Below are 26809 nucleotides of genomic sequence, written 5' to 3'. Positions count from 1 at the left end.
AATGACGTAATCAGGTAAGAATATAAAAATGTTACTCACGTGTTTGAACAAAGATATGCAAAGACGTGACAAGACAATCACAAGATCATTTAGCAATCTAGTGAACGATGACACATTGTTCAAAGACACCATCTACATGGCACATAGTGATGTCATATACATCTGTAAGCCAAAGATAGTCATTTATTTGGGTTTCTTCTTCCACCTCGCCAAGGTTAGAAGTACTTTATTTTCCCACTAAGGCAGGAATATCTTCAGTCACACCAGTGACAATACATACAAGTAGATACAAACAATACACACTAAAACACAAATGTCTTTTTTTTCTGCAAAATTTCAATTCAATTCAACTTTATTTGTATAGCGCCACTTCACAACAATGATGTCACAGGACACTTTACATACACATCATTTCGAGCCAATTCATACATATCCTATAATAGAAACCATCTGATTGCATCAAATCATGACTTCGATCCAATCCCTCATCCGGAGCATGCACGAGGCGACAGTGGGAAGGAAAAAAACTCCCTTTTAACAGGAAGAAAACCACCGGCAGAACCCGGCTCAGGGAGGGCAGCCATCTGCCTCGACTGGTTGGGGTGGAGAGGACAGGAAAGACAGATCAAAACACAACATGACAATGAATTATTTACATAGAGCCTGCAGTCTGATGTTCAGCTACAATAACCACATTGTGGATAGAGACATTTGTAAATCCTTTGCAAAGAGTGGTCTATAGTACTGCCCTGAGGGGAGTAAGTCAAACTCTATGCAGTGTGTGTGTCGTCTCTAATGATTAATTAGATGCAGAGCTGTAAAGTTCATGCTTTGTAGGCAGAGTCCTTTATGCAGCTATATTCTACTTCATTTTCTCCAGTCGAAACAAAAGCTCCATTTCTTCCTGGTTTATTTAGTTAGGGGGGGAAAGTCCATGTTTAAAGGAAAAACTATCCGTACAAGACATCTTTCACTGTGCTTGGATGTAGATGTAAATCTGAGAAATTTAATCTTTTTTTTTCTTTTACATTAAAGGTGGAGTATGTAAGATTTTCAGTATTTTCAAAAAAACTAAACAAATAACTACAATCATAATTAGATAGTTTTTTTTAAACATGTAGGTTCCAGTCTGTCCATATTTGATGCGTTATTAAATTACAAGTTTAATTAATGACAAATGATTTTTTTTTAAATATTGAAAATCTTACATACTCCACCTTTAATAGAAACCAGGAAAAAAAACCTTTCAGAAGTCAAACCAAGTAAAATGCATGAAAGCTGATGGCTTTAAAGTCATCTCATCAGTGCGTCGTCATTGGCTGGCGTTTCCTCACAAAAACACACCAAAACCCAGCTGGAGGAGGAGGAAACAGCAGCTCGCATTTAGTCTGCAGGGAAATCCACATGCACACACTTCTGGTGGATGATGGAGAAGGAAAAGGTTTGCATCCGTCTCACCGTCAGCCGAGAGACATCAGAACATTCCCAGTTTAATGAATCGGAGGGTTTCCTCAGCTGAAAGCTGCTCAGAAGGTGCTCATGAGACAGATTCTCCCTGTTTGCCCTATAAACATTTTTCCAGGAGTGTGAATAAACCTCACGCAGGGGGTTTTAATACTTTATCATGTCTATCTTACTTTACAGTGATGCAATAGAAAAACCAAGTTTGATGGTGCATTTATTTGGTTTTGGAAGATAAAAGGATTCATATTATCCAGTTATTTGTGCACCAATGAGCAGATCTCCGCGTATCAAACACTGAAACTTTTCTACACCATGAGTTTGAGTCTCCTTAATGTTCAGCTGCTGAGCGTGAGGTTGATACGCTCCTCATGTGGAGACATGTTGACCTGCTTTTCCTTCTGGCCACTTTGTGCCCTCGTCCTTCTCCTGCTCTTGATGTTGCTGTTCATTTTGCTTTGTTCTACCTTGTTACAGACCGTCATGGCGTCAAAAATTTCCAGACCAATCTAATCAAAGACTCTTAGGTTGAAACGTCCGTGCCCTCGTACTGTTTGTTTCATTCCTCCAGGTCACTTTGACCTGGTAGTAACTCAGTTTCAGCTCCGCCTGCTTACTTTAAGATTCAACTTTAAGGTATTATGGACTATTTCTGGGGACAGAACTGCAAGACAGAAGGAGATCAGATGCATGTTTGCATTTGTTTCAGTTATTTCAGGCAGTTATCTTCATTACCTGCAGATAAAACGAAGCAATCAGTCAAAAGACGCATTTAGTTTTGAATATTTTTGGACAAGAAATATTTCTGTGCACTGTAAGTGTAAGGCAGACACACACACAAACACACACACACACACACACATCCTCATTGATTCAGAGAAGCTTATTAAAATTAAAAATTCCTGCATATTGATTATAATCATTTTAAGATGCAACTATGTCTTTGCAGTGAATTGAGAAGAGGAATCAGGGTCACTATTAAAATCACAACCAGGTTTAAGATTTAACCTGAAGTCTGAATGAGGTGGTGTGTCATCATGCACTCCTACATGTCACTTCCTTTAGGTCATATTCTTCTTCTCCTGCTGTCTGAAACTGGTTCCACAGAGAGGTCGAACACCTGAAGGTCTGCATGTGGTTCCCGTTCTACTTTCAGAGCCTCTGGGAACCACATGCAGACCTGCAGTCTGAGTGAAGCGGTCTGCTGGGAAAATATGGAACTGGGAGATCTTTATGAACTTGGAGCTTGGTAGCGAACAGATTTACATGAGACGAGAAGAACTTTAAATTCTGTTCTGGGTTTAATAGGAAGCCAATGAAGAGAAGCTACAAGTGGAGAGTTATGACCGATCCAGGTCTTCCTCATTAGGACTGCTGCAGCATTTTGAATCAGCTGGAAGCTTTTCAGAGCTCTGTTGAATCCATCCAACAGGTCCCCAATGACCCAGATGAAAAACAGAATCACGATATTCAGAAACCTGAAGGGGAAACATTTGTTTTTATAAAATATATGAGTTGAGGTTAATTGCGTCTTTTTACTTAAATGATGTTTTGAAAGTCCACTAATCTCTTCTGGGCACAAAAACACAAACAGAAGAAAACAAACTAAATCTGTTAGTGTGAGGCTGCATTGATCTGCAGCAGGGCCCCGAGGGCAACAGGTCTCACGGAGGCTGGATGGATGCACAGGATCTGCTGGCATGGTTATAATCCTGTTTAAGCAGCCAAATGTAGATATTTCAGACGGTGGCGTGGAGAGACGCCTTGTCCTCCACCGTGGAGCCAGCATACCACATGCACAAACTAAGTGAGGGCAGTCTTCACAGCAGTGACAGAAAGCCAGAAACATCTAAAAAGGAGTTGTGCCGGGATGAAGTCAGGACTCGGACTAGCCAGCCTTATGGCAGTGGTGTGGACCGAGGCCAGACCAAATCTTGACTCCTTCTGTGGTCGTGTCCTGTATGGCAGTGGGAGTGGGTGTGCTTGCAGCTGCTGTCAATGGATCCCCAAGATATTGTTTCCTCACAGCAGTGTCAAGCCAGATGTTATTTCTATTAACAATTTTAAATTTACGTTCTGTTAAGACTAGTTAGTTCAGAGTAACTGAGGAATTCACGTCCGTTTAGCACGGAAAGGGTTGGGGGTTGTGCTTGCATGGCACGTGAGAAGGAGACGATGTGGTGTGTGTTTTTAAATCGATACTTTGGTTTGTGAAGTTTTTATATTAATATTTTGCCTGTAGAATTACAGACCGTGTTGCCGTCACAGATTTGTTGGTTTTTGGTTACAGGTTTGGCTTTAAGACTTACAGACTTTAGTTTTGGTTTCCATTGTGTTTTGAGAAAATTGAAAGTTCATTCATACGCATTTTGGCATGTTTATAAAGCTGCTAAGATGAAATGAAGACCTGTAGCTGGCAGCAGCTGATCCGTATGCAGTGATCTGTGTCTTTTTAAGAGCTGAGAATGTGAGTGAGGACAGGAACTGTGAAAGCACAGTAAGAGCAACACAGCAGGCTTTGCTCTAACGTATCGTTACATCCAACATGTCACTGTATGATGAGAGAGAAACCTGCTCAAATGGATGCTGTCATTCCTAGTTATTACCAGCAGATGGCAGCATAGACCCACTGTAAACTCAATCCTTCATGATTGATTCTTTATTTAAACACAAGAGATTCAATACAAATAATCTCAATTAGGATACAGATTACAAGTTAATACATTATTCTCAAAATCTAATGATCTACTGTAAAACTTACAAATACTTTAGTTATTTCTGATACGACAGTGTTTACAACATCAACAAAGATCAATTTGAAATCATCTTTTATACAGCAAGTGGAAAACAAGAGTTCTATCCAATGGAGAGAAAAAAGGAAAACATCTTGAATATGTGTCTTATATCATACAGAACCATCACATACCAGCAGAACTTGCTCCCTCAACCCACCGCCAACCTCCACTGTGGGTTCCACCTTAATCCAACGTTGATTCAGCAAAGTTTAACTCATTCTGGTTTCATCCCTGACAAGTGGCAGCGACTACAAAACCCCAGGAGAGACATGACAAGAAGTTCAGCAAACTGACAACAGTACTCTGCACTTGATTTGTTGAAATGAAATTTTCTTCCTAAACAATATAAAGTAGCTTTGTGGAAAAAAAGAACATCCAGATTCAGCTTGTTTTTCACATTAAGCTATGTATAAAGAAGTGGAGTGACACTACTACAAGTTCTCTCCACATGAGCAATACTCAGCCTGAAGGCAAAATAAAGTAAAGATCCGTAATAAGAACTGGGTTTATTATGACCTTCAGCAGGTGCTGGATGCATGACTGAGATGCGCTTCAGTCAGCTGTAATGCACAGTTTCACCAGTAGATGTCACCAACTAAACTCCAGGAGAAGAAATAACTTCTAAAGAAAAAAGTCACCAAGGTTACAAAGTTTTTTTTTTTTTTTTTTCATTTTCACGACTTTGACAGTGAAAGTGGAAAAATAAATGTTAGATTTCTGTGAACGGATCTCCGTAAATCCCACACTGAAAATGAACGCAGCTGATTTATTCTGCTTGTGCAGATCTGCATCAGCCGCTGACATTCAGACTACAGGAAGATCCAGAAAAGGCTAAATAAATAAGGTTTCAGACATTTTACAGGCAACTTACTGATCATGGTGAATTTTGAACCAAACGACCATCCTCTTTATTCAGGAGGTTTACGGCAGACTTCCAGAGGGGGCCGATACTTCACCCAAAATACACAGTTGTTGCTTGGCTGCATGTTTATGCTCTGACATGGATTCACATTAAGAGGAAGAATTATCCTCACGTCTCCCTCTATGCTTCAATAAAAAACTATTTCAGTAACAATCTGGAAGGTGTACAGTCTCTTGCTGATGATGTAGTTTTATACATTTAACATGGTCCCATTAATAATTAAAGGTTCAGTACGCTTAATCTGCATCACAAACTGTAAATTCAAACATAAATTGAACTGTATATTAAAGGTAAATGGCTCAGATCATGTTTCACAGACACATCAGTGTAAGTTTCACACAGTTAGGATATCCTGTACACGTGCAGCACACCATGCTGCCAGCTTTCATAAGGTGTAGGTGTGTGTGTGTACAAATGCGATGAGACATACCTCTTCTTCTGTTTTTCCTTTTGTTTTTGTTTTTTTTTTTCAACAAGATAAACTAATACAAACTACAACGTTTTCAGAGGACAAATCAAAACCATATTTAAAATATCTACATCACCTACTGGAAACTGGGCAGGATGGATGAAACAAGCTGTGAAGACGACTCATGGACGTGTTAGTGTGTGTCTGTGTGGACATGCATATGTGTGTGCAAGCATCTGGACAAGAATTATAATACATTCACAGTTGCAGAGGACAGGTGGGCTTCTGAGAGAGCATATTGGTATATTCACAGAGAAACATAACGAACACAGAAAATTTCAGACATTCCCAGGAACATTCTACCTGCTCCTTACTCACATTCACACACACATGGACACACACGCTGACGCATACGCTGGATGCATACGCTGGATGCAGTCTACGAGCGGCAGCAACCAGCGGTCCTCATTTCCTTGTCGACATACTCTTGCAGCTGAAACTTCGGCTCATCAGGTTCCTTCATGGTCCTGTGTTTCAGCTCTCTGTCGGAGACAAAGGGAGGAGCAGCGCTAACTAGCACAATCTATTGACTGCAAATAAACCAGAAAAGCAGCACGACACCTTGTTTATGGTTTGTTTTCATTTAGTTAAGTTCCAGGAACCAAACTTCCTGGTTAGGTTCAGGATAACGTTGTTGGAGGGAAGCTTCTTGAATACTATACACATACAGGTACATCTCAGAAAATTAGAATATTATGAAAAAGTTCAAAATGTTTGTCACTCATTTCAGAATGTGAAAACCCAAATATAATTATATAGATTCATTACACATAGAGTGAAACATTTCAAATATTCAATCCTTGAAATGTTTATAATTGGGCTTAAAGATAATGAAAATCCAAAATGAGGTGTCCCAGAAAATTACAAAATTGTGAAAAACTTCAATCTTAGAAAGTCATGGAGTCACACCCTAATTAAAGTGGAACTATTATGTGCATTTCAGGCCAATTTATTTTTATTTCTGAGCCCGATTGATCGAGTTATTGTCACAAATCGCTTTATTTACTTCAGACCGACCCTCTCCGTAGGCTGTCAGATCAGCCTGTGGGCAAAACGAGTGGATTGAGACTCTTCCGCATTAAGCCCCGCCTCCCACCACTGCACTACATCGGGAGCGCGCACCGCACCTGCTTTCGCCGTCATTGTAACATCTCATAAACAGAAGGATTAGGCTAATATGAACTCAATAAAAAAAACAAAATACAATGTCAACACATAGCATACAGCCCTACATGTTGGAACCTGAATCAGAACCTGAAAACGAAGTGGAAAACAGCAACCCACAGCAACAAATGCAGCAGGATGTCTCTCTTTGGTAAACTCACCAGCCATCGTTGGAAATAACTTTATCCCACGTTTTCCACCCGCCTGATGTATTTGTACATGCCCTTGTTAACCAGTAGAAGGTAACCAATCACCGAACCTTATCCCCCGGGACGTCACAAGGATTTCCAAGTAGAAAAAACTCTCTAAAACGACGAGTTCTTCGTCGCCATGGAAACCGAACGGCGAGAGTGCTGGAACTCAAACTCAAACTCAAACATGCGTTTAGGTGATAAAAAACAGTGTCGTTCACATGTCTGATGAGGATTTAACACTGTAACACTGTAGAAAGCTCAGAAAACTCCAAATACCAAAATAGCACCCCTTTAACTAATTAACTTAAAATATCTGCAAAGGTATCTTAAACCTTTAAATGGTCTCTTAGTCTGGGTCAGATGGCTACACATTCATGGGGAAGACGGCTGATTATCACTGACCCTCCACAAGGAGGAAAAGCCATAAAAGGTCATTTCTAAAGAAGCTGCTTGTTCACAGAGTGCTGGATCCAAGCGTATTAATGGAAAGTTGAGTGGATACCCCACAGTTTCTCTAATGTTTCCACTCACTAGAGAATAAATAAATAAATATATGATATAGTTGAACATAATGTAATTACACAAGTTTGCCTTTGTGATAAGTAGAAAAAGAAAATAAAACAGCTATATTTTATACAAGATTTACATATTGTGATTATATATTTTATAAATATTTTATGGAATACATTAAAATAAATCATAAATAAATTCTAAATATCAATAAACAAAAAAAAGTATCACTGCATTTGTCTGTAGAAGTAAAATACTGGATTTAAAAAAAAAATGTTGCATTGTTTTTTATTAATTCATGCATGAAAGGGTTAATTGCATTTAAAAGGGAATGATGAAAACAAATCATTTATCCACCATCATCCCTGGACTGAGGTGATGAGCTGGAGGAGTCACCGATGAGGAGCACTGGAGGGGTTTGGAAAAGCAGGAGGGGGAGAAATGTTAAGGCTGTAAAGCTGCCGACATGAGCAAGAGGACGAGATAAAGGAAAGATCTGGATGTGTATTTTGTATTTGCAGAATGTGTGTGTGCCAGACTGCTACTCTTGGCAACACCTCACCATGCCAGCCTGCTGCCTAACGAGGCTATAAATGTGAAGCAGCTCCCACACAAACTGTCCCATATTACACAATTGAGAGAAACACAGTTAAATATATGCTCATGTATACTCAGTTGTGCTACTTACACAAACTCAACAAAACAAATTGCTAAACAGCCAATCACATGGCAGGAACTAAGAGAATTTAGTAGACATGATCTGAGATGACCTGCTGACAATCAAACTGAGCATCAGAATGAGGAGAAAGGTGATTTATGTCACTTTGAACATGACACAGTTGTCCACTGGGGTTTTCCCACCCAACCATCTCTAGAGTTTACAGAGAACAGCCTGAAAAAGAGAAAATACCCAGGAAGCAGCAGTTGTCAGGACCAAAATGTCTTGCGGATGTCAGAATGGGCAGACTGGTTGGAGATTGTGGGAAACTAACTCAGATTACTATTAGTTCCAGCCAGCACATGTAGAATAGCATCTCTGACCACGCAGCACATCCAACGTTGAAACAGTTGGGCTACACCAGAAGACCACACCATGGTGCCACTTTAGACCTCTTCAAATTTGACCTTTTTCATCAAACATGCAAACTGATATATTTCCCATTCTCCAAGGTCTAAATTAACTAAATATACCAGTTATTTTGATCTTGAACCTTGGCTATGCCTGCCTGAAGAGCCATATAGTTTCATTGTTTTGATGTTCTTTCAAAAACAATGCAAAATTCAGGATATTATGTTCTTGTTTTCATTGTAGCTTCCCATAGGTGTACGCTATAGCATTGAAAGTTGTACTAAATGAAAGTTAATAAAATGTGGTTGTGAACACTAACACCTGTGTAAATTTAATGCACAAGCAATGTCAAACATTCATATTTTTTATGCTGTGGATGACATCATATGACACATAACTATCTCAAAATTGTTACTTTTAATGCACATACATCCCATTTTATCACTAATTATGTTTTATCTCTTTATTTCAGATTGTCAGTTATAAATCCAGCCAAAATTTACACAGGTGTTAATGTGATAACAACCATATGCAAGAACATTTTATCAGCTTTCAATGCTATAGCATCAGCCTCTGCAAAGCTACAATGAAAACAAGGACATAATATCCTGAATTTTGCATTGTTTTTGAACAACGCCAACAATAAAACTATATGGCTCTTGAGGCAGGCATAGCCAAGGTCCAAAATCAAAAAAACTGGTATATTTAGTTAATTTAGACATTGGAGAATAGGAAAAATATCAGATTGGATATCTTTGATGAAAAAGGTCAAATTTGAAGAGGTCTAGTGCCACTTAGTACCAGCATAACATGGTTTACCCAGCACGGCCTAAGGATTGCTGCTGACCATGTCCATCCCTTAATGAGCAGAGTGAAGCATCTTCTGATGGAAACTTCCAGCAGGACGATGCATCATGTCACGAAGCTCACATCATCTCCAGCTGCTTTTTGTTGATGCTCATGAGTTCCCTGTACTCCAACCATCAGAATCACCAGATAGGATGTGGTGGAACAGGTTAACAAATCTGTGCTGTGTGATGCTTTCATAACAAAATGGAGCGAAATCTAAGAGGAAATTTTCCAACACTTTGTTATGTCGATGACACCAAGATTTAAAGCGAGTCAAACGGGGTCCAAATTGGTTCTAGAAAAGTGGATCTAGTAAAATTTCCTGTGATTATGTATTATTAACAAAATGTAATTGTGTCCCTGCTTATTTAAAGATTGACTTTTCTTTTTTTTTTTTTTTTTAGTAAAACTATGTAGTTTGTTTAAAGGTAAGGATTAGATGAGGAGCATTGTTTAATTAGTCCTCGTTAGACGCCGCGATTCCGCGTTGTGCATTATAACTGTCTAATGAACGGACCAGAGTTGTTTAATCCAAAAATCCATGCCACTGTGCGTTTCTTATTCACCTGTTAAAGAACAGCTGATCTGATTCAGCTATTTAACGCGTTGCTATGGTGATGCCCCATAATGGTGGAATATCACAGTGATTTAACTTGCCGAACCACATGTGCGTTTATACAAAAATAATGCACACCAGTTGTCATTAGAATTATCACGGGCCATGGTATAAATGATGTTAATATGAACATGTGAATACATTTTGAAAACAAATCAGGAAACATATGGTAAATGTCACCAACTAGGATCTCTGTAAATACACAACCATCCTTATCAGAGTTTTACTTTGTTCCTTTGATCATTTGAAATACTCCGAGAACAGCTTGACAAGACAAAGTGATAACACTGTTGCTTCATGGAAATTTACTATTTAATATTTGCAAACTATGTTGATTCTCCTTAAACAGAAGTATTAAAAATGTGTCTAAAGTTCATTTTCTTTCATTTTTAAGACGCAGTTATGTTTGAATTAAAACACTAATTCCTACCTAACAGAAATGGAGACTCAGTTCTAAGACTCGTACTCAAGTCATTCTTAAGTCACATTTTAAGAGACTTGAAACTCAACTTTTCGGGATTCGTGATTTTAGACTTGTTAACATTGGTTTCCTTTGCCGCTTAGTTCAGCTTTAAATACAACCTTTCATTTGTAAAAATTTCCTCATGATCTTCTCTTTGTCTGATCTTCTGTCGCTTCCCCGGACGCCACACTGACATGACATCACAAACACAGATGCATTTGCAAGCACAAACACGTAGTGAACACATCTATAGCTGCTGTAACAAGAGTACTAAAAGCTCCATACATTCTAAAAATTAGAGAGCAGCAAACTGTAACATCTGTGGTATAAAAACCCAGAACAGTAGTTCCACCACATCTCCCATAAAACCCACCTGGAGCGTTCAGTCACTGTAATACGTGATGTTGGTTTTAGTGTTAGCAACAAGCCCAACAGCATAGATAAACTGTTAATATTTTTGTACTAACATAATGTTAACTATCAGATTGGCTTTACTGAATATGTTTCGAAGAAAAATTAGGCATCTTAGACACAGCAAGTTAAACTGAGACCAATAAACCATCAGACTCAGTGTAAACAATGTGTTTTTTCTATACTGGGCCTGTTTTATTAGAACAATAAGTTCAAGTTTTTGCTGCTTTCAGGATCTTTGCAATATTTACTGGTCCTGAATCAATTAAAATGTGTTTTTTTTATTCAACTTTTAAAGGTTTAATAGTCATATTTTCTAAATCATGTCTGCTACTTCCTACTTTAGATGGATTTCTGTAACTCATTATGTAGTGGACAATAATCTGAAAAAAATGGACCATACAGGTCAGTAGCTCAGCTGTAGCTGCTGTCTCACAATTTAATGCTCTGTCAGGAGTGCCCAAGATCTACTATCCTGCAGCTTTTAGATGCATTCCTTCTCCAACACACCTGAATGAAATGAATGGCTGGTTGTTGGGCCCCTGCAGAGCTGGATGACATGCAAATGAGGGAATTCAGTCATTTAATAAATCAGGTGTGTTGGAGAAAGGATGCATCTCTAAGTTACAGGATAGTAACTTTAAAAGGACTGGAGCTGAGCACCACTGCTCTAAGTCAATACTTGTTTTTACATTTTACTGAAGCAATGAGTGCATTTCAACCTTTTTCACCAACTAAATAAAACACTGAGTGCTTCAAGCAGTTTGTGCTGAGATTTTCTATTCTGCTCACAATAAATCAAATCATATTTAACATTATTTTCATGCCACAGAAGGATAGTTTTGCCTTGTGCCTGCAGCTCAAAGAAAAACACAAAGTTCTTAATATACGACTTTACAAAGGATATTTCATACTTGGAACATAATAAACATATAAAACCATTATTCATACAGCTGAGAAACTGGTAAAATGTAAACAATGTATTACCTGGTTCTTGATGAAATAGATCAGCTGTGGATCTGCTTGATAATCAAGCTTTTTTCTTTCAGCACAAATCATTGTGGGTTATATTTGCTTTGGTTAGTGACCATCTCAGCACAGTCCACAGTGTACTGTGGGAAACGTTGAGTTCATCGTACTGGGTATTTACAGTCTCACTGGACATTTGGTCAGTGTTAGAAAGTGGTGAACACACCAAATAGTCCACAACGGTGCTGTGAAACTAACTCGCCCTCTTACAGAAACTCAATTATTTGCACATTTGTCACATTTATATGTTTCAGATCACCAAAGAAATGCCAACATCAAAGATAACACAAAAATTTTTCAATGAGGATTTCATGTTTTAAGAGAAAAAGGATTTCCAAACCAACATGCCCCATGTGAGGAAGTAATTCCCCACCAATCATATAACTGGTTGCATCATCCTTGGTAGCAATATTCCTTTAACATCGTTGTTTTGTGAGGAAGGTTTTAAGCAGGAATGGCCAGTTTAAGACCAGTATCGCAATCTGATTCTAGTCACATTCAAGTCACTCTAAAATCTTCATTTAATAATAATAATTTGCCTATTGAGAGGTGGACTTGTTAGAGTGCTTTAGATCACTGTCCTGCTGCATAATCCAAGAATGAGCCCAACGTTGTTCATTAGGATTTTTTTGTTACACAGAAGTAGTTATGATTTCATTCATGAAAGAAACTATTTCTGATTTTATTTTAATCTCGTTGAGAAAAAATGCTTTTTACACAATACATAAAGAAGTAAGAGGTCATTGAAAAGAATTACTCTGATTGCTCAGTTATAGGAGTCCAGGCCTTTTTTGTTGGTGGAAGCTGGTAATCCTAACCAGGACCTGAACTTTCTGTGACCCTTTTTCGCTGCTAAACTGCTGAAGGAGTGCAAAAGCAATGATGCCCTTTCTCCTAGCACATGCACAACAGAACAGCATTGCCCACTGAGGGGAAAGAAGGTATACCTCCACTGGTTTTCACTGCAAACACAGCAAAAGAGCCTAAAAGGATCAAAACTGAAGAAGTAAAGAGAGACTTGAAGTACAAGAGGGACTAAAAAAGGAATAAAGCTAATGTAAATCTCTGAACCCGGACCACGTCGTCGTCTGCTGCCTCTACATCTGGTGGTTTCACCACATCAACTCTGTGTGTCTAAACCGTTTATAATACATAAAATTTACACCAAAAACAAATAATTTCACATCACATCACTTATAATCGCAGTGGCCAATTAGATGCTCTATTAGGTTGGGATGCCATTTTGTCTTATATCTCATTATCATAACACATCATAATTGTGCATCTGTGTATCTGTGTTTCCTGGGAAACGTCACGACTATTTCATGTGTTTTCCATTTGTGGATAACCACTCTTTTTGTGTTTTACCAAAAAGCCTTAGAAATGTTTTTTTTAACACTGTGTTGCTTTATAAAACCTTTTTAACTTTCTGTATGTTGTCAGACAAGTTCTATTTACTTTGCTTGTTGGATTCACAGGTCAGACAGTAACCAGGCCACAATGACACTAAACTGTGTAAAACTAAAATGTGATTCATAACAGATAACTTATGGTTCGATGAGGTGAAGGATCACTTCACCATACAGGGCCAGACTGGTTCAGATAGCTTTGACCCCCTTTTGCATCTAGTCAGGTTAATTTGACTCATATTAAAATTTGTTTAAACCTCTAAGTGTGATAAACATCCAAAAAGAAAAGTATTTCTAAGATGGTTAATAATTTTTCACTACATTGTACATACAGTAGCAAGTAGTGAGTGATTTCAGACCCAACCAGACTCAGTTATGAGGAAAAACAGCCCTAATTGGGCGTTCCAGGATAATGGAGCCTTGAATTTTCCACCATTTTAATTGAAAGACATCATCATTACGTTGAATAATGACTATGTGAGTGGGAGCAGAACGACAGGCAAACAACAGCAAACAACCCTCTTTTGGGAAAGACTTCTAAATTCATAGAGACTGAGTGCTTTTCATGCAGCTGTCTTGTGTGCGTGACTCACTTGGCCACAGCGGTGAAGGCCAGCTCCACATTCAGCCCAGATTTGGCGCTTGTTTCCATGAAGGGCACTCCAAACTCCTGCACAGAGAAATATCTGCTCTTAGGTGTGTGAAGAAACAGCATTCTGGTATGTCTGCCTTTGTGAGGACAAACCAAAGCTGAGAGAAGAAGAATGACTTCGAATTACCTGAACAGGAACGAGAAGGTTGATGATCAATAACAATAATTCAACAATACTTCTGATATGTGATGATATTTGTGGCTTTCAGACATCATTTTCTCCCCATTTTGTTCCAATTTATAAGCAGGTTGGAGAACAGATTTCAGTCGATACAACATGCTCCCAGGTATTGTGATCCTGTTGTGTGTGTGAGAACAAGTCATTATTCCTGCTGAGCGAATCTGTTGATAACTGCTGTGCATCTGCCCTGATGCTTCATATGTACTAAAACATTAAGTTCATTAAGTTGGTGAAACCCAACTATCTATTCCAGGAATTACAATGTTATGTTCCTCCATCTACATGATTATACACACTAATTAAGACGACATGGTGGAAGGTTTGGGGTCTTTGTAGCTGCATGTTGAGCAACAATGCAGTATACCAGATATCATTTGCAGTCTGTAAACGTATGTGTGTGTTATAGAAAGCTCACCTTTGCCAGTCTCTCTCCCTCCTCGCGCTTCACCACTCTGTCATGTGTGGACTCAGCCTGGAACATAATGGACACAATGTGGAACTGCTCACATCCCAAGTCTTGCAGCATTGTTTGGACACTGTTTATATGGAACTGCAGTGTTATGAGGCCGTATGGGAACATATTTGAGACTGGTTCCTTACTTCCTTAACCTCCTTTTAACCTTCATGCAAAAACACATCCAACAGCGACAACAACATGGGGTTACAGTGTTGTGTTCATGCTGCAGAAGCTGGTACAGTTTGGTGTTTAAAGCTAAATCTGTAAAAAGAAATCTTAAAAGCTTCTCACTCACCTTTATAAACTGCTAAATTGGAACAACTGTTTATGTTTTCTTTAATGGTGAATTTCCAGAACATAAAATATGCCCAAAAACAAACATAATTTGCCACTATAATTGATTTAGCTTAACATGTAGAGTTTTATGATGAAGAAACAATGTAATGGTCCTTAAGTCATATGTTTTTGATTATATGATAAATGTGCATCTAATGTTAAGCTGCTACAGATACATTAAAAAGCATTAACAGCTAAGAAATGCCATTTTACTCCACAGGGTCCATTGGAGCAGAATTATTGGGTTCTGTGTTCCCTGCAGATATGTCAGCGAGTTATTTCATCTATTAATACAAACGTAAAATATTAATTAGTTACTTTAATAAAGCTTGTGTTAGAGCCTGTCACAGCCCAGCATGATGCTTTAAAAATCATTTCAAAATGTGACATTTGTGCATTTTGTCTTTCAAACATAATAAAGTACTCAATCCATGCTCCCAGTTCCATCCATCCATCTGTCCATTACCCCAGCTCCCACAACACTTCCTTCCTTGACCCTTCTTTCCCACCCTCTGAGTCCATCTGTCCATCCATCCATTTCCCAGTGCTTGGCAAGGACGACTTACCTTGTTGCCCAGCAGCATGACGACCACATCTTGCTGGGCATATTCATGAATCTCTGTCAGCCATGCCTGTGGACAGAAAAAAGAAAGAAAGAAAGAAAAGAACAAAGAGATGTAAAGAAGTCAAAAACAGGAGAAAGAAAAAAACAGTGCAGAGAGAGATCACAATGGCAGGAGAGGAGCGGGGGTTAAAGAGTGGTCAGAGATGAATGGATCCATGAAAAAGCAGAAAGAAACTACTTGTTTTGCACTGCCTCCAATTAGTGCAGTCATCCCTTCTTTCATCCAGATCTTTTCTCTGTCGTGCATCTCCATCCATCCATCTCTTTCCAATTATTATAGGCCGGTGATTTCTTTGCATTTTGCTACCAGGCTTGTTTAGAAAGCTCATGCTGTCTCTGGGATCACACACATAAGTTTTAGCAGACAAATATTCTTGTTTGTTATGTGCAAATCCCTAAACTTCAACATAAGTAGAAGCCAGAAATCAAACCAACACATTTTTTGTTAGAAAGTAACCACTCTCCACCTGAGCCACAACTTCAAAGTGAAACTGTTCAAACGGTGTTTTAAATCAACACGCTTCGGCCCCCCAAACAGGACAAGTTTCAAACTTCCTCATTGCTTTGTGACACATGACTGAAGCAAACAAGAAGAACTGACTCCCATCAGGACAGCCTAGTTTTCAACTTTTGCAACTCAAAAAACTGCAATGTGGCCAATCAGAGATTAGAAAGACTATGATTATGTAAAAGACGAGAAGGTGCAGATCCTCTGAAGACAAGTGCAGGGCTGTTCGACTCGCTCCTAGACCTGTCTTCCTGCTTTAACACGATCCTCAGCTGGGGTGGAGGCTCAAACAGTGGCCTTTCGGTGTGGAGTTTGCATGTTCTCTCCAAGGAACTCTGGCTTCCTCCCACCGTCCAAAGAATGTTAGGTTAACTGGTTACTCTAAATTGCCCGTGAGTATGAGTGGTTGTTTGTGTCTTTGTGTTGGCCTTGCAATGGGCTGGCGACCTGTCCAGGGTGTACCCCACTTGTCGCCCAAAGACGCTGGGATAAGTTCCAGCTTCCCCGTGACCCTTAATCGGACTAAGCAGTTCAGATAACAAATGAATGAATGAATGAATGTTGTAAGATAACAGTTTAAAAAAGAGAGTAATAATGGAGCACAGCCACTCTCTGCGTCTGGAACTGAATGATGGTTTCAGAGGAGCTCAGAGAAGAGACAGGCTGAAAGCAGGATTTGTTCGGGGGCTCCGGCAACAAAGTGCAAAAATCTGCCAAAGCTCAGGAGTTTTGCTTTCATGAAAGAGATGTTACAAAATTACTTTAATTATTGCTTTTTCCTCCCCTCTCCTAAAATGAGTCATTGTGAATTAGCACACCAACAAAAACAACAGGAAAGAAGCATTATTAAAGCACCTGTCTCTTAAAATCCATTAACACCATGTAGTTGCTCCACTTTCATGTTCATAATGACCCCGATCATTATTATAATAGGTTTAGATCACATGAATGCATTACTGTCCTCATCTCAGTGTAATTCTCTGAGCAGATTCTGAATGTGACTGTGCTTTAGTGTGATTAACTTTAAATTTTTTTAACCATTGTACATTTATTATAATCCTTAAAAGCTGTAATTTTCTTGATAATAATGTAAAACTAAGATAAAAAAAAAAAAATAGCATAAGAAGAGGATTCAAATGAACTTTTAAAACTTTGCCTAATTTTTGGTTCACATGAGATGATGAAGAAGAGTTTGATTTCCTGTAATTCTCCTGTTAATCCTGGATTAGAAGGACGAGAAAAAGATGATCTTGGGTGCAATGAAACTTGGAGCTTGTGCAACAAAAAAGTTAATGAGGCGTTCAAGGTTGTGTCAATAGAAGAGACGTTTCATCAGAAGTACGATGTTAGAGAAAAGCTGCCCCTCAGCACACTGTCCACAGACAATATAATGTGAAGGAATTACATCATACTGTCTTTCATAGAGACCCTAAGATTATATCATCTGATTTAGAAGACAAACAGGACATTCTTTGTGTTCAGCTCTGAAATGTTTAAATCAGAAGACTTTAACTTCATCAGGTTTGACAGTCAGAAGTCAGCTGGTGCAGATGTGCAGCACAGTTCATGACTTTCTTTAAGTTTGCCTGGTGTTTCATGCTTTATAGATTCAACCCACCACATTTACTGAACATTAAAGCAAACAGAAACATATGCAGGAATAAAATCAGTAAAAATCTTATATTTAAAAAAGGAAGAAAAGGCATCACATATAAGCTCGGAACAAAATGGCATTGTTGGACGAAAAACTTGAGGTTTTCAGGGACAATAACAATGACTTGTGACCTGATGAGGCTGTAAAATGTCCTCCAGACACTGACTAAATGAGGGCCGCCCTTACCTCCCATGTCCTGCAGTCTGGGCTCCGATGTTCAGACAGCTTGTTTCAACTTCAGCCATTTTATAGGAGCATCCACATGAGTACAACATAAACTAAACTGATAAAGGTTCACAGTTTAGCACACACAGCTTTAATCGCTGCAATGCTTCTCAGGTGACAGTATCTCAGTATCTTAGTCCAATTAGGGGTCGCCGGGGGGGGGGGACCTATCCCAGACACATCAATAGGAACCGGTTCATAATAAATAGCAGAGTTAAGGAAAACCAACACATTGCATTGAATCCTCACTACGACCCCATCATCCATCCTGATCATGCACGAGTTACTGCAAAGTTTCTGAGCAAATCAGTTACTTAAACTACAGACTTCTCAGAAGCATTAACCCTTTAATGCATTGAATATCAGATTTGTAAAGCAGAGTTTCTGAGTTATGTTAGAAAACCTTTGCTCAAAACGGTGTTTCATACAATCAGATACGTTCTGCAGCCTGATGGACACCTTTTACTCTACAAGGATTCTGACTCATTAAAAAGTAATTTACTGCACTTACAAGCACTTATTTTCTTTTTTAACTTTTTGTTAAAAGACCAAATGTAACCCACATAGTACTGCGAGTATGTGTCGCTATAGTGCCAGATTGTCCTTGAACGCACCATTTGTTCGCGTGACACTTTACACATGCTTTACACATACGGTGACGTCTGGAGCCTGTTCGGCCAATCCAAGTCGCGGCAATTCCTCTTACACGCTGCTGGCGTCCTTCCCGGTAGGCGTGTGGGAGAAACGTCAGAGGAGACTGCAACACGTTGGTCCCGAACAAACTCATTCAAACGCCATCAGGTGTTTCTCGTAACTTACAACAGTCGTCATATAGTTTAGACACGTCTATGCCCGCCGTGTGCACTGTGAACATCGTTGCGGGCGGACCATTACCTTGGATTATTGAGTCTGCCTCAAGTAATGTGTTTAGTTAGCGGTAGCATGTTTGTGGCTGTGCCAACATTGGTGCATTGCACTGCTGATGCTAACGCTGTCAGTTTGAATGGTTTGATTTTTGTTTTATGAATTCAGCAACATACTGTAACTGCATGGAGCGTTCCATTGATAGTTTTTTTTTTTATTGTTGCATGCGTTGCTTAAGTAACCTGAACAGATTTCGAAGTGATTTGAACTGTGTACACCAAGTTAATGGAATTAGTGAAAATAACCAATGGTTCATGATTAGTTTTGACTAATGATTGGCTTTGTTGTTTTGATGCAGGCCAGGTGTGTCCTGTGGGGTACAAGGAAACTGATGGTGAGCTAGATCGAGAGTCTGAACTTCTACCCGGACTGTCTCCCCTGCAGTCTGGTAGGAGGCTGTTGCAGCCAGCTGCTCCCACTGTTGTCCACTCAATAAAAACTATGCGCACTTGGACATTCAGCATTCATGGACTTAGTAAGAACTGATTATAAATATTTCTACATATGGACAGTTCTCATCTCTTTGATGAACTGCAAACACTAACTTGGATAACTGGGAGCGAAGACAAGAAAACTGGCTGGATTGAATGAAATTGTATTTTGTTGCAACCTCTTGAATACTCTGAACAGTTGTAAATATTGTGCATTGTATCGCCATTTCACTGTTAATAACAAGCCACATGCTATCATAACATTTGTCGCCGTTTACTGTATCCCCACCTCCTAGAGCAGTTACCTAGATTTCTGATTTAAATGCCCAGATTAATAGTCCACACTCTTACATATAGGGTTGGCTACACAAATACAAAGTTTAAAATTTTTTCTGTCCATTACTTCGGCCAGCTGTTACAGAATTAAGGCCTGCATGAGAAGTACTTTTATTCTAAACTCAGTGTAAAATGAAGTTTTGTTTATATATGTGTATTTTTTTTCTTTAGATGTCATCATATTGGTTTGGAGTACAAAGAGTGAGGAACCTTGGGATCAACTTTAACCAGGACTCTTCTTTTCTTCCATATCTTAAAGGCAGAGCAGGATATCTTAGAAAAATGGTGTCTTCATCCATTCCTTGAGACTGGAATATTCTGTCACTAAGTGATGCTTTAAGTCTTAAAGATAGTTTTCTCTCTACAAAACTGGTATTGCAGTGCCATTATTCGCTGTGGTTGTCCCTAAAACTCCCTTTAAACATCCTTCTTTTGATCCAGGACTCTTCAGCCAAAGTGCTGACCTGCTCAGCCAAGTTCATCCACATCCATCTGACCTGACTTCACTCACTTCCTGTTAAATTCACTGATGACTAAAAAATCCTTCTCACTACCCACAAAGCCCTTAATAATTTAGTCCCCATTTTGTATAAAAAGTTTTTGTTTGTAAAGTGCTGGTTTCTTGAGATGTCTAGAATTTCAAGGACCAGAAAGGAAGGCAGAGGCTTCAGATATCAGATGTCTCTTTAATGGAGACGCCGGCTGCAGGTTTGTGAGATGGACACATAAACTACAAAAAAAAACAACAACATTATTCTTAATAGTTTTAATTGCTTTATAAAGCACTTTGATAAAGTGTTGTATGAATAAATTCGATTTTATATTCTGCTTTAAAATGTGGTTTTGACAGAAACATGGAGCCTCATCTCCGTCCACTAAATCACTCCCATGCTAACTTCTCCGCGTTGTGTGGAAGTCTTGCGATGACGCAGTCGGGTTGCACACATTGCAAATCATTTTTCGGTGAGGAATCACAGCTGATGCCAAACTCTACATACAGTTGAGAAAACAACTAAGAGCTTTACTCCAAGCGGTCCTGAAAAGCCAGCCCCCGTAACTAGCTGTCATACCCGCATCTCTACAGCTTTCCTCAAAAAAACCTGACAAGCTTTTATTGTTTTCCCATCAAACCTGAGGGGACCAGGCTTCAAAAGTCTCCCTTCTCTGATGAACTATAAAACTGAGTTTCAGCAGAGCCGTTTCTGTGCTTTGCTGTTTTTGAACAGGTCTCTTATCTTCAAACACAAACACTATCAGGCATTTTTCCATATGATTTCTGCATATTGTATTTTACACGATAAGGATTTTATATTCTTTCAACACCTCTCCCTTTTAAAACACACTGGAAGACTAGAAATCGCGTACTAGAAACAAGAACAAAAAAAAAAAAAAAAAAAGTTGTGAAGGATGCCGTTTGCATGTTAAGCACCAATAAGCACACACTGACTGTTTTACGATTAGAGAACTGAAGAAAACATACAGTATTTATCTACTATTGAATGAAACAGGAAGAAAAGGTCAGGTTTAGTTCTTATACACACGTATTGTGCAGTACACACAAACACAAGCTCCCACCTGCCTGCCTCCTGGCTGGCTGTGTGAATCATCAAACAAAGACCACTCAGATCAGCAGTAATCCCTCTCCTTGTCTGCAGGTTTACAGTATCCCGAGAGCTTTACATCACTTCATTACACTGAAATTAATGTACTGAGCTCTCACCTTGCAGCTCTGACTCCCAACGACACGCAAACCTGCCAATTACTCACACAGCCTTGAAAGATCTCAGCAAGCTTGTGGGTGGATTAGCAGGGGGAAGCGAGGGAAGGAACACAGTTCGGCTGAAAGTCATCAAACTTCAAAGGCCTCGCGGTCGACACCCAGCGTTTAAAATTCATACAGTATGTTGTAGCACAAGAGGAGGACACGTGTAAGGCTTGATATACATGTGATATTTTATGACTAGCAGTCAGATATAAAGACTTTCAGGCACAGCTTTCAAGTCAACATTTTGACTTTGGGTGCAACCACAACAGTGGAGGGAGACTTAGCATGCTGGCCAGGGGTTTATAAAAGGCCTGCTGCACATGACGACTTATGTTTAGGCTGATTGCCTAATTTTAATTGCCTGCAAAGGATGCAGGGAAGTTTAAAGTGTCAGCTCTATCCAGGGCTGCATTAAATGAAAAAAACATGCAGTGTGATGAGTGTTGAATATTGTTATAGCAGAATAATAAAACCCACATTTAAACACTTTAGCTTGTCAGTTTTCATATCAAAATATATGTGTGATGCTGATACATCTGGAACATCTTGATCTTTGTGTGTCAGTTTGAAATAGATAGTGACAATAAACAATAAAACCAAATATGTACCAATGAAACTTAAGACTAAAGCAGTACAACCAGGATCATGAACAAAAAGCAATTTAAGTCAATTACATAAATATTTATTATCATGATACTTTCGAGAAGGAGAACAAAGTACAGGCAATCTTGAATAATTTCAATGCATAGAACATTTGGAGGCCACATTATGTACACTTGTTCAATTGCTTAGATAATCACATGACTGTACCTCAATGCATTTAGTCATGTAGACTTGGTCAATACTTGCTTCAATTTAAATGAGCATCGAAATGAGAAAAAAATTAGATTTAAGCAAATTTGACATCGGCATTGTAGCTGCTCTTAGTATTTCTGTTGCAGTGTAAGCTGGATAACTGCAGATCTACTGAGGTTTTCATACACAACTATATTTAAGGTCGACAGAGAACGTCTGAAAAATGGAAAATATCCAGTGTGAAGCAGTTGTCTGGACTAAAATGCCTTGTTGATGTCGGAGGAGAAGTGTCAGATTTGTTGTTTATGATAGAAAGACAACAGTAGCTCAAATCAAGGCTGCTTCCAAGCGAGGTATGCAGATCAGCATCTCTGACCACAGAATAGGGCTGTGCAATATGACGAAAACCTCATATCCCGATAAAGCTCATTTTATATCCCCATGTCGATATAAAACCTTTTGTGTAATTTTGTGTCAGTCATCAGTTATTTATCAGATGTGCTTGGCAACGGCAGCAGTGATCTCCTTCCATAGGCGGGAACTATGGCTGCATGGCGTTTCAGAGGTAAAAGCCTGTTGCAGCGTTTCCATCTGGAGTTTATTATGAGCGCTTTCGTCACCACTTGACACTGTTTTTGCTCACTGACTCAATTCTTTATTCTGTATTCTTTGTCCAAGTTCCTGCACAGGTAATAAAATGAGTTACCGGTAGCCTAGTTGTGTCGGAGTCCATTGTTGGGACGGTGTCCTAGTCTGTTGTCGGTTCCATGTCGGTCTTTTTATATCCTAACCACATCCTTGTGACAGAAATTTCCCCTCTTTTATGAACAAGCTCATCAGTTTTGGTGGGGTGGTTATCTTTTGGTGACTTATCCTGCTCTGAAACACATCATTCTCTGTTTGTTTTTATATTGCAGCGTGCATGCCGTAAAGCGCATCTTGGCGGAAAAAACTACCGTAAAGGACCTTATTGTGGCGTAAACGATAGAGCGTCATACGAAACAACAGACATTTTCTATTGTCCAAAGGTTATACATCATCATATCACCCAGCCCTACCACAGAACATGTCCAATCTTAAAGAAGATGGGCTACAGCAGCAGGAAGTCATACCACATGCTATTCCTGTCAGCAAAGAACAGGAAACTAAGGCTACAACTGAGGGCGGGCAGGAACCAAGGCTTCCTGTCCACCATCTGAACGTTGTGTACGAGCTGCAGGCATGTGGCCTGGCTGGTCGCATTCTTAAGGACCCCATGCTTTTCAGCTTTTGAGCTGCTGCCATCTGGTCACAGGTTCCACTGTCCAGCCTGAACGAGCCAGAGAAGGAGAGCTACCTCTGTCCACCAAGGCGGTTCTCCTCTTGAACTCAATAAGTCAACCAGACCTTAACCTTGTTTAATATCTACTTTGTTAAATATTTCATTCATGTTGACTTGTCTTTGTGTTTTGAGCTCTAATCTGTATCTGTTGCTTATCATGCCACTCCTTGCCCTTTTAATTACCCCTTGGGAATGAATGAAGTTATTCTGATTCTAATTCATACAGACTCACCAATAGGAAATGAAAAATGTTTCCTGGCCTGACGAGTCTCTATTTCAGCTCCAACATTCAGATGGTGGGATAAACATCATGAAAGCATGAATCCATCCTGGCTTATATCTATGGTATGTATTACTTTAGCAAGCTAACAATGCTAATAGATCCTAATGCTCTTAATTACTTATTTAAGTGTGCTGAACTAGGTTTATATATTGCATTACTAAGAAAAAAAATTCTTTTCATCACCATATGAACATATTTTTGTGATGTTTTATCTTAGTTTTTGCTATGCTTCTGCTGTGGGAGAAAGTTTAAAGTGGACCTTTTGGGATGCAACTTTTCTGAAAGCGCTCAAAGTGTTTATCAAACTGAAGGTATAACAATGAAGCAGAAAACTTTACAAATGGCTCCTGATTCTGAAGAGCTCGAGTTGTACTTTAGAATGTTTCTACACAGCAGACGTATTAACAAGCTGCTGCAACAACTCATTAGGGTGTAGCTGACGTAAAACAACCAACATTAGAGTTGAGGTGGACTCGGTGACCCTGAGCCATTATACAACACCTCAACCAGCACCCCAATCTGATCTCAAATGTAAGCTTTTCCTATTAACATAAACATAAATACATTTAGTTTCAGCAAAGATTGGAAAAACTGCAGATGTATCCCATCCAAATTGTTCCAAAACATGCAGCTAGTGACTGACTTTGTAATCCTCAGAGCTGCACTGCTGGCATCGCTAAAAGTGTTCTTGCCTGCAGCTCAACCTGACTTTGTGAAGCAGAAAGCGTGCTTGAAAATGACTGCCGATTATTGTTGAGACTGTTGAATCTGAATAGGGGGCACTCGATGCCGAACGCTGGAGAGGAGGTATTCAAAATGCAAAGCAACAAAAATGTGGTCGATCAAACATACAAGAGAATGACAGTCATCGTAATGATTCTGGAGATGAAAACTGACAAAGCAGAGGATTATACATACATAATCTGCTAAATTCTCTGTAAAAATGACCTGAATCATGCATGCATTTATCTGCCACGCACTGTGGGAAACATGTTTCTTAAACAAGAACTACTTTTACACTCTGTTCTCGCTCCATCCTGTGATGAAAACAACCCAGTTCACCAAAATGATTGGTGTGTGTGGGTGAGTCTGGATGATGGTGTGAGAAATGAGGAATCTGTGGGTTTCAGGGTGTTGGTTTGGGGAAGTTGTGTTCAGGTTTGGGTGGGCTGCCAGAAGGGGAAATACAGAGAGATATTAAGACAGCGATGTGAGAGAGATCAGTCAACACAGCGAACAGAGGTCAACGCTGCACTGGGGGTAAGAATATGTTCAATCTGATATTTTATATTTTGTCAGACACTTTAAACTCAATTGAAATTCTTACATACTCCACCTTTAAAGAGTACAAGTGAGTCAGCTTGGTGATTTCACACATGGGGAAACATGGCATTACAATCATAACCTGCAGAAAAGTTCAAGTTGATTTTTCCAATTAAAATTGGTGAGTTTTTTTTTCCTTATCTGATCTACATTGTTCTACATGGATTCATCTGTGGCTGCTGACATTTTAGCCCCCAGCTGTGCTTTGAGAAGATAGTGGTTATGAAACTAAACTTGTGAAACCACTATGGGCGTCTGCTCTTCCTCTTTTCACAACCAGAATATCCTCAACACCCTACTCCCTCCTTTCTCCTCATAGGTTCATTTACCAGCCAAACCCTCACCCCACCGAGCACAATAAATAAAAGCTTCATGGCTTTAAACGGCACTGCAAGCCCAGCTCGTGTTACTGGGAACTACACAAAGTGTGGCCAGATGAGTATGAAAGTATGCAACGCTGCAGATGCGACTGGCAGAGGACAGACCAGAGACTGCAAGGAAAGACGTGAACATTTAGGGACATGCTGCCAGGTGCCCAGACAGCGCCCCTTGTCAACCAGCTCCACCATGCCTGTGACCTTGCGCTCTCATCAGCGCCAGTGGTTGGACGACGTCTGTGTGTGTGGGATCTTCCCCGTCATCACTGTGAAGAACAAGACGGAGCCAAGTCCACCTCAACGAGGCGTGTCCCACCTGCGACCCCAAACAGCATCACATCCTTCTTTCAAACGCTACTCCTGTCCACCGATTGGGATCTCTGCCTCCTCAGGTCAGTCATCCTCGTCCTCTTCCTCCACCACCTCCTCCTGCTCCTCGCCTCCTCCTGTCAAGACATCTGTTATCACTGGCCACGATCCTCTTGGCTGGAAGCTGCAGCCCAAATCAAGCTCCAGCTCTTTACGTGCACGTGCTAACAGGCTGTCTCTGCAGATTCCCCTCCCTGTCATCCCCGTGTCCAACTCTCCAAGCCCAGAGCCTTCATCCAAAACCAAGCCTGCCCTCAGACCCAAACCTCCCCGCCGCCGCCACTCCGAATCCTCAGCTTTCCTCAGATCACTGGCTAACTCTTTGCCGGCGGTGACACCAGAGCAGCTCTGCGATGTACAGCTCCACCCCGTCACCTTTTCAGACGAAGAGGACAATGTCTTTAGAGAAGTGACACAAGAAAAAGAGTGGACGACTGATCCTCCATGCAAAATACCACCACCTGTGCCAGAAAAAAACGCTATGGCAAGACAGATAGCCCAGCTGATTGCGCACTCACGGCAGCGCTACAGGCCTCTGATGGCTAAAAACAACACACACATTCACAACAGCGTCGAGAAGCCAAATAACAACTCTGCTGCTAAAATGGGTAAGTACCCAGAAAATCTCCCAATTATAACCTGCAAATGAAGTGAAGACAGCAGTTAGAAGCTCCTTGTAGCCATGACTGTACACAGCACAGTGGAAACGACAAAAACCCTTTAAAGAGGCTCTATCGTGCTATCTCTAGTTTTCTGAGCTTTCTACAGTGTTATAGTGTTGAATACAGACATATGAATGGTGCCGTTTTCAATCACCTAAATGTACGGTCGGGTGAGTTGTCCAGCACTCGCTACGTTTGGTTTCCATGGCGACGGAAAAGACTGA

The 26809-nt window shown here is 39.9% G+C and overlaps 1 protein-coding gene across 1 annotated transcript in view; it reads right to left on the bottom strand.

The window, feature by feature from the left end:
- Positions 1 to 4303: 4303 nt before the first annotated feature.
- The window catches only part of rab26 (RAB26, member RAS oncogene family), a 126452-nt gene continuing 103946 nt past the window's right edge, over positions 4304 to 26809 (bottom strand). Inside the window, exons 6-9 of the mRNA XM_079261011.1 lie at positions 15554 to 15619; positions 14610 to 14666; positions 13955 to 14031; positions 4304 to 6129 (exon numbers count right to left, since the gene is read on the bottom strand). Of these exons, the coding sequence (XP_079117137.1) occupies positions 6027 to 6129; positions 13955 to 14031; positions 14610 to 14666; positions 15554 to 15619 (303 nt within the window). The 3' untranslated portion in view covers positions 4304 to 6026. The remainder of the gene's footprint in view (positions 6130 to 13954; positions 14032 to 14609; positions 14667 to 15553; positions 15620 to 26809) is intronic.

This window comes from Telmatherina bonti (genome assembly GCF_933228915.1).
Source record: "Telmatherina bonti genome assembly, chromosome: 21".
In the NCBI taxonomy this organism is placed as follows: Eukaryota; Metazoa; Chordata; class Actinopteri; order Atheriniformes; family Telmatherinidae; genus Telmatherina; species Telmatherina bonti.
Note: the sequence above shows the minus strand (reverse complement) of the source record. Positions and strands in the feature narration are given on the sequence as shown.